Source organism: Microtus ochrogaster, unplaced genomic scaffold, assembly GCF_000317375.1.
Source record: "Microtus ochrogaster isolate Prairie Vole_2 unplaced genomic scaffold, MicOch1.0 UNK3, whole genome shotgun sequence".
NCBI lineage: Eukaryota > Metazoa > Chordata > Mammalia > Rodentia > Cricetidae > Microtus > Microtus ochrogaster.
The window spans coordinates 17,205,545-17,213,288 of record NW_004949101.1 but is presented as its reverse complement, the minus strand read 5'-3'; the positions used below and the strand labels follow the sequence as shown (position 1 = coordinate 17,213,288).

At 50.7% G+C, this 7,744-nt stretch overlaps 1 protein-coding gene and 1 non-coding gene across 2 annotated transcripts; both read left to right on the top strand.

Moving 5' to 3' along the window:
* The first annotated feature begins 610 nt into the window (after positions 1-610).
* Positions 611-2,176, top strand: Mrps26 (mitochondrial ribosomal protein S26). Its single transcript, XM_005365609.2, has 4 exons — positions 611-840; positions 930-1,076; positions 1,166-1,289; positions 1,747-2,176. Exons 1-4 carry the CDS (start codon positions 629-631, stop codon positions 1,864-1,866), a joined length of 603 nt encoding a protein of 200 aa, XP_005365666.1. The 5' UTR covers positions 611-628; the 3' UTR covers positions 1,867-2,176.
* A 3,044-nt stretch (positions 2,177-5,220) lies between these two features.
* Positions 5,221-5,326, top strand: LOC113458109. The gene has a single exon (XR_003378544.1). It is a non-coding gene; the product is annotated as a U6 spliceosomal RNA (small nuclear RNA).
* The last annotated feature ends 2,418 nt before the right edge of the window (positions 5,327-7,744 follow it).

The window sequence follows — 7,744 nt, the reverse complement described above, 5'->3', positions numbered from 1 at the left end:
CCCTGATGTATGGGGGGGGGGGGGGGGGGGGGGGGGGTAGTCTCCTGCAATACTGATCAACTGTTTATTCAGTTGAAGAGGAAAGAGTACTAAAAAGCTTCATAAATAAGAGTCGCAGCCGAGTCCCTCAGGTTGCTTGACAGTCAAGCCAGTGTTTCTCAAGGTGGGCAGGCCCTGAGCCAGGTTGTGAAGAACAAGGGTCACCATCGTAAGGTCATAACAGTCACTGATCCTAAAAACTGTGGCAACTGCAGAGCTGCCCAAGACCACAACAGGGCAGTGCAGTGCAAGGAAATGGTTTGTAAAAGTTTACTAAAAGGTCGTGTGAGCCTAACTTAAGTGGCTATAAGCTCAGAATTTCGTGCGTCCGGCATGACAGAGTAAGCAGCCCGCCCGCCAGTCGCACAGCCAAAGCTTGGGAACCGGTAGACGGGGCTTCTGGTGGTGTGCGGGTGACGCTGCCGTCGAGCGGTGTCCGTCAAGGTTCTCCGCCACTCCCATTCGTCCCGAGACTCCGGGGAGGCGATAGGCCAGGCAACAGAAGCCCCGCCCCAAGGGGGCGAGACCGCGACTCCCGTGGTGCTCCGCGGCCACTTCCGGGCCGGGCGTGGGGCCGCCCGCCGCTGTCATGTTGCGCGCCCTGAAGCACCTGGCCCCGCGGCCCGGGTGCCAGCCCTCGACTGTGCTGGTTCTGCCCGCGCGCGGCCGCAAAACCCGCCACGACCCGCCTGCCAAGTCCAAAGTCGGGCGCGTGAAGATGCCGCCCGCAGTGGACCCCGCGGAATTCTTCGTGTTGACCGAGCGCTATCGGCAGTACCGGCAGACCGTGGGCGCCCTCAGGTGTGTGGAAAGGGCAGGCGGCCATCGGCAGCCCCCGGGAGTGTTGGGAAGGGAGAATGGGTGCCGACTTGAAGCCCGTCCCCACCCAGGCAAGAGTTCGCGTCGGAAGTGCGCAGGAAGGCGTACGAGGCCCGGTCCGGGGTCCTGGCTGAGCGCAGGGTGCGGGAGGCCGCCGAGGAGCACCGGGCGCTCATGGCCTGGAACCAGGAGGAGAACCGGCGGCTGCAGCAGCTAAGGTGCGGACGGGGGTGAAGGGCTGGGTGGGCTGGCTCGGGGCCAGGCTCAGCCGCGGGCCCCCTCACCCTCGGCCACTCGCCCCTTTCAGGATAGCTAGGTTGCAGCTGGAAGCACGGGACCAGGAGCTGCGACAGGCCGAGGACCAGGCCCAGCGGGCCCGGGAAAAACAGGCTTGGGTGCAACTGAAAGAGCAAGAAGTCCTCCAGCTGCAGGTGGGCCAAGGTCATGGGGAGCGTGGGCATTGGGGACTCCGGGGAACGCAGCGCCAGGAGTCTTCTCGCTCCGCACAAGAAGGGAGTGTTTGCCCTCGCAGGGGATAGTCACATCAGGGACACCCATAACTGAGACAGCGAAGCTTTCTTCAGTGTAAGAGCTCCTGATGAGCTTGAGAGTCCGCCCCCTCTCAGAAGGTTGTCACGGTTGGTTCTTGGGTTCTGGCTGAGAGATCTGATGGGCGATTGGCCAAGAAACAGGCTAAGGTGGTCGAGGTCACCTAGTACTATTCTGCTGAGAGAATGATGGGATGCGCAGAAAGGCCCTGCACTCCGAGACACCCTTCTTTAAGGGCACTTGGAACCTCCACCTTTCTGGGCTAGAGACGGTAAACTCTGCAGAGCACCGGCTCTGGTGGAGCTCCCTTGTAGCTAGCTAACTTTTCCCTTCCCGTAGGAAGAGGCCAAAAACTTCATCACCCGCGAGAACCTGGAGGCACGGATAGAAGAAGCGCTGGACTCCCCGAAAAACTACAACTGGGCCATCACCAGAGAAGGGCAGGTGGTCAGGAACTGAGCACAGAGGCTCCTAGGGGCCCAGAGTAGGGACAGTGCTTGCCAAGGAGCCCCGTGTGCGTCCTATGGCAGACGGCTGAGCCTTTCCTAGAGCAGCCCCCATCCACCCCAGATTCTTAGCGCACTACCTGACCGGAAGCTGTTCCGACACTACATACAAACTCAGGACAGCATCAGTCTCTGGGAAGTTCCTGTCACACGAAAGATCAAGCTGGACTACATCCCCTCTAGCAGCCAAGCTATCTTCTGAGTCATGGAGGACTGTGAGCCAAATGGTTGCTGCTTTTCTAAGTAAAGTTTTACTGGAGCTCCGTCTGGCCTGTTCACTGACTGTCATGCGGTGCCCTGGGGACCGGAGTAGGCAGTCACCATAGAGCCTAAACTGCTTGTAAAGCCAAAGGCTTTTGTTGTCTGACTTTCTTGGAGAGTAAGTTTATTTGTCCCTAACTTTTTGGGTCTTTAGCTGACTAGCCAGAAGCAGTTTTCACCTAACCGAGCCATAAGTTAGTTACCTGCTTTGCCCAATCCTGTGCTTAGAAAGCAAAAAGGATACCTTATTTCTCCCGGTTACTCTCCAAGAGTGGTTTCTGTGACATGTCACTGTCCTGATGCAATGCCTCTGGTTCTACTGCCTGGGAAGACCTGGTTGCTCAAAAGAGGCTGACTTAATTAACAAAGCTCTGAGTACCAGGAGCAGTAAACACTGATGGTACCAGTCCCCGTTCAGGGGAGCCCTCAAGCAACGCGTTTCTTTCAGCCAGTTGCTGCCATTCAGTGTGTGTGTGTGTGTGTGTAAGTGGTGGCCAAAAGTCATCTGTAGGTGTCATTCGACAGGAATCTCTCACCTTGGTCTGCTTTTTTAGTTTGGTTTTGATTTGGTTTTGTTTTTTTGAGGCGGGGCCTTCACTGGAACCTGGGGCTCATGCCTGGCCAGCTAATCCAGAGAGTCCATCTATGTTTGCTTCCCTGGCACTGGGAGTAGATGCTCATGTCATTACGTTTGGCTTTATGTGGTACCTGGGATGAAACCCAGACGTTCGTGACTATGTCACCTGCACTTTATGCATGGGCTGTCTCCCCAACTCCTGTTGCTCCTTTCACTGTCGTTATCATGAACCTATGCCATCGACATCCAAAGAAAAAGAATCCTGGTTACTTCCCACAATTCTTGGGTTTTGGAATCCCCAAGGAACCTCAGGGACTATGGCAGCCTATTATTCCATCGAAGAACCAGGTGTCAAGGTACAAGTAGAGGTTGCTTCTGCACTCAGACCCCCGAGAGCCATGATCCCCCTCTCCCTGACTGGTCAGAACACGTGAGGTCCTACATTCAGATTCTGAGATAAACTGATGGGATCATGTGCCTGACTTGGTTGTCACAGTGAGAAGTTGACCTGAACTCCAGGAACTCTGCTCATTGGGTGACCCCAACCACCCCTGCCCAGGATCTGTCTCCTCAGTCACAGTCAAGCATTGATATTCTACCAAGACACCTCTGCTCTTTGCCCCTTCCGTCTTTGAGACTAAAGCAGCTTCAGCAGTGAGGGCTGGGGGTGGAAGGTGTGGTTATGGCCTTTGGATTAGGTTAGGTCATGCAAATCCGAAGGAGGTGGTCTGGGGACGTTCGCTTTGTAGAGTGCTTGCCTAGTGTGCGCAGGCCCTGGGTTCAGTCCCCAGCGCTGCAGAAACCGAACCAGGCGTTGTGGTTCACAGCTGCTTTCTGGAGGAAAAGGCAAGAAGAGTAGAATTTCAAGGTCATCCTCAGCTAAGTAGGGAGTTCGTGGTCATCCTGGTTCCTCATGAGACTCCAAAAAACTTCCCGCATGCCCATCAAGTAGACAGGATGTGAAGGTGCCTACCGCGGGAACTGCAGCTGGGTGAAGGCAGGCAGCTCTAGGAGATTCAAAGGCAGGGGCAGCTGCACTGGCCAGCTCCATAGGTGTCGGGTGTTTGGTCTTAGGAATGATGTAGGTGTAAACCTAAAGCCATTGCTCAGTTTCTCCTGAAGCACAGGTATCCAGCAGGCCCAGAGATCTTGAACATTTTGCTGTGACTTTGCAAGAACAACAGAAACAGACATGGTGAGCAAGCCCAATGCTCAAGAGTCCGGCAAGAAGAACCAAATTTGGCATTTTCTTTTCTTGCCAAATAGGAAGTCAAAAACAATATTACAACCCCAAACCTGGCTAGTCTAATGATGGTGCTGGCCATCTCTTGTTAGATGCTTTAACCACTATGTTCAACACAGGTAAATCCACAAACAGTAACGGGGAACTTGAATGTTTATCCTGAATGTTTACCCTTGTCGAGGAACAGAACCAGAGCAACACTGCCTGGCCCAGCTTCAGGGTTAAATCTGCTTACCTGCTTCCTTCCCTCCCTCCCTCCCTCCCTCCCTCCCTCTCTCCTTTTTTTCTTCCCTTCCTCTGGCCCTTCCTCTCTCCTTCCTTCCTTCCCTTCTGTCTCCTTACCTCATTCCTCCTTACCTCGTTCCTTCCCCTTCTCTCCCTTCCTCCCCCCCTCCCTCCCTCCTTTCCTCCCTCCCTCCCTTCCTTCCTTTCTTTTTTTCTCCCTGAGACAAAGTCTCTCTCTGGCTGTGCCAGAGTTCCATATGTAGACTAGGCTAGCCTCAAACTTATAAAAATCCACCTCCCTCTGTCTCCCAAGTGCAGAGATTAAAGGTGTGTTCCTCAAGCCCAATTAAATTGCTAAAACCTTGTCGTCTAGAAACTGTCAGGGGAACTGGGAAGATGGCTCTGTGGTTAAGAGCCAGTACTGTTCTTCCAGAAGATCTAAATTCAGTACCCAGCACCCATGCCCGTCAGCTCACCGCTCCCTGGCTCTCTAACTCCAGGGGATACAATGTCTCTAGCCTCCACAGGCACAGGACTTCCCCACATAGACACAGAAATAATAAGAGCTGGGCATGGTGGCATGCTCCTGCCAGCACCTTCCACATGAGTTTAAAGCCGGCCTCACTTATTTAGCCAGTGTGAGGTCAGCCTGGGCTCCATAAAACCAACTGTAAACCTAGGACTCGGGAGCTGAAGGCAGGAGGATTTAGAATTTAATACTAAGTTACATGGAGAACTTGAAGCCAGCCTGCATAAGGCCCTTCAATGCCAAAGGCTGGGAATGAAAGCTGGGTCCTCTGGAAGAGCAGCCAGTGCTCTTAACTGCTGCACCATCTTCAGCCCTGCAATATTGCCACCCAGCACGCCACACTCCGTTCTGCTACATCTGCTGCTTTGCCCGCGATCACAGCTGCTACAGCAGGTGGGTCTCCTGGGGGACTGAGCATTTCACAAAACCTTTCTCGACAAGCAATCTTTGTTGTTAAAAAGGCAGAATTAATGTGCTCACTTCGGCGGCACATACACTAAAATTGGAGCAATACAGAGAAGATTGGTGTGGCCCTGTGCAAGAATGACATGCAGATTCGTGAAGCGTTCCATAAAAGAGAAGTCAGGATTAAGTTACATTTACTCTTAGACAAAATTACATGCAAGAGCACCAGGTGTTTTGAGGAAAACAAGTTGGTTATATGCAAATTTTTAGCTAATATTTTCCCAGAATTTCAGATAATATAAATCCTTAACTGTCAAAATATATTACCATCTCAAATTTTATTTCAATCGCCTTTTAGGGGGTTGAAGAGATGGCTTAGTGGTTAAGAGCACTGGCTGCTTTTCTAGAGGACCCAGGTTTAATTCCCAGCACCCGCATGGCAGCTTACAACTGTCTGTAACTCCAGTTCCAGGGGATCTGACACCCTCACACAGACATACATACAGGCAAAACACCAATGTACATAAAATACAAATAAAGAAATTATAAAAATCTAAGCTGTGTTTCAATAGCCTTATTGGGTTCCAGGGTGCAGTTTCATGGTAGTGTGCTTGCTTACCAAGACCCTGGGTTCCATCCCCAATACAGGAAACATCAAACAACCCTGGCCAGATACTGATGTCTTCCTTATGTTTGCTTCTCAAACAATGTAACCAAAGTTGTAAATTTTTTTTCTCTGCTCTGTCACTACCATGGTGAGACTTGACAGTGATAGGGGGAGTCACAGACAAGTCTTTCAGAAATTCATGTCCAATTTGATGCCATCTGGCGGCTCAATGGTATGAATCCAAAACCACATAATTAAGAGGGATTGGTGGCACAGCTCAGTGTAGAGCAAATTCTTGGCACGTGTGAGGCCCTGGGTTTGAGGCCTCAAACGAGGACCAAAAAAACAACAAGGCATCTAACATGTATGAAGCATTTTCTTTATCCTAGGCACTGAGCATAGTTTTGCATATTGTTCTCCTTTATCACAATAATCTTATAAGCAGACACCGGTATTATTCCTGTCTACTTGCAACAGAACTGAGGCGTGTATTTAGACATACGGCGTGTAACTAACACCAGCACGTGGGAGACAGGCCGAAGGATGCTGCATTCCAGGCCGGCTTAAGCTACAGAGTGACATCCTATCTCTTTTCTCTTTGAGACCTTGTCAAGAAAGAAAAAAAAAATGTTAGTAAAGATACTTGAGAGGGAATGGAGGTGGCTGGGTTTCAAACCCAAAGAGGTTGGGCTAGCAAGATGGCCCAGTGGATAAGGGGGCTTGCTACCCAGTCTGGTAACCTAGTTCAGTGCCCAGCATCCGCATGGCAAAAGGAAGAAATTGAGTCACCAGGCCAGCCACCTCACTGCAGCCTCTCATGGCGTTTTCTCTAGTTCAGTTCATGCATATGGATTCCTACACAGAAGCACACAGTAGGCCAGTCAGCTCTCCCATCCCATTCGCATGGATTTCTTGCTAGAGTTGGTGTCTGGTCAAGGATGATCACAGACAAGGTGAGACCTGAGCCTCACCAGCTCAATACTGAGAATGTAGCAGTAACAGCTTTTTCTAAGTTTTAAATGTCACAAGCAGCAATAAAATATTCAGAGGGGGAAAAAAAAAACAATTTGGCTCTCATAAGGAAGTGAGTGAAATAATGAAAAGGGATTCAGAATAGCTCTTTATAGACTGTTTTGTTCAGTCTTGAAGTGGCCCCTCCCTGGGGGTAGAGTGCTAACGGTCACTGCAGTCCCCACCCCTGGTGCCCACACCTGGTGATAATCTCTTGCAGCGTGAGAGTGGAACCCGTAACTTCTTCTGATCAAAAGAAAAACACAGCAAAAGTGGTGTAGGTCCCCCGCACAGTACACTCCTGGTGTAACAGGCAAAGGTGTGACGTCTTGAAGGCTTCCGCTCAGTTTCAGTTCAAACTGTAGTGACGCCAGCTGATGGGTCTGACCTACTCAAGTGAGCTGTTGGTTCATTTGTGGGGAGCTGTTTCTTGCTTTCTTTTTTTTAAAGATTTATTTATTATATATAAAATGTTCCTCCTGCATGTACACCTCTATGCCAGAAGAGGACACCAGACCTCATTACAGATAGTTATAAGCCATTATGTGGTTGCTGGAAATTGAACTCGGGACCTCTGGAAGAACAGTCAGTGTTCTTAACCTCTGAGCCATCTCTCCAGCCCGAGGGGAGCTGTTTCTAAGACAGGGTCCATTAGTAGCTCTGGCTTGCCTGAAACCCTCACAGAGACCTGTGTTCCTTGGCCTCCTCAGTGCTGGGGTTAAGGTGTGCACCATCACAGCCTGTCAAGTGAGCCCTTTAAGAGAGCTCCGAAGTCCAGAGTAATGGCAGAGGCAGCCAATCTCTTCAAGATTGAAGACAGCCTCATCTACATAGAGAGTTCTGGAACAGCCAGGGCTATATAGTAACACCCTACCTCAATTAATTAATCTACATAGTGAGACCCTAGATAGATAGATAGATAGATAGATAGATAGATAGATAGATAGATAGATAGATAGATAGATAGATAGAT

Bases quoted from the DNA above. Each gene is read 5' to 3' on its own strand.
- Mrps26 (XM_005365609.2), top strand. From the start codon at position 629: ATGTTGCGCGCCCTGAAGCACCTGGCCCCGCGGCCCGGGTGCCAGCCC. The intron at 841-929 runs GTGTGTGGAAAG...GTCCCCACCCAG, and splicing joins CAGACCGTGGGCGCCCTCAG to GCAAGAGTTCGCGTCGGAAG. The intron at 1,077-1,165 runs GTGCGGACGGGG...CGCCCCTTTCAG, and splicing joins CGGCGGCTGCAGCAGCTAAG to GATAGCTAGGTTGCAGCTGG.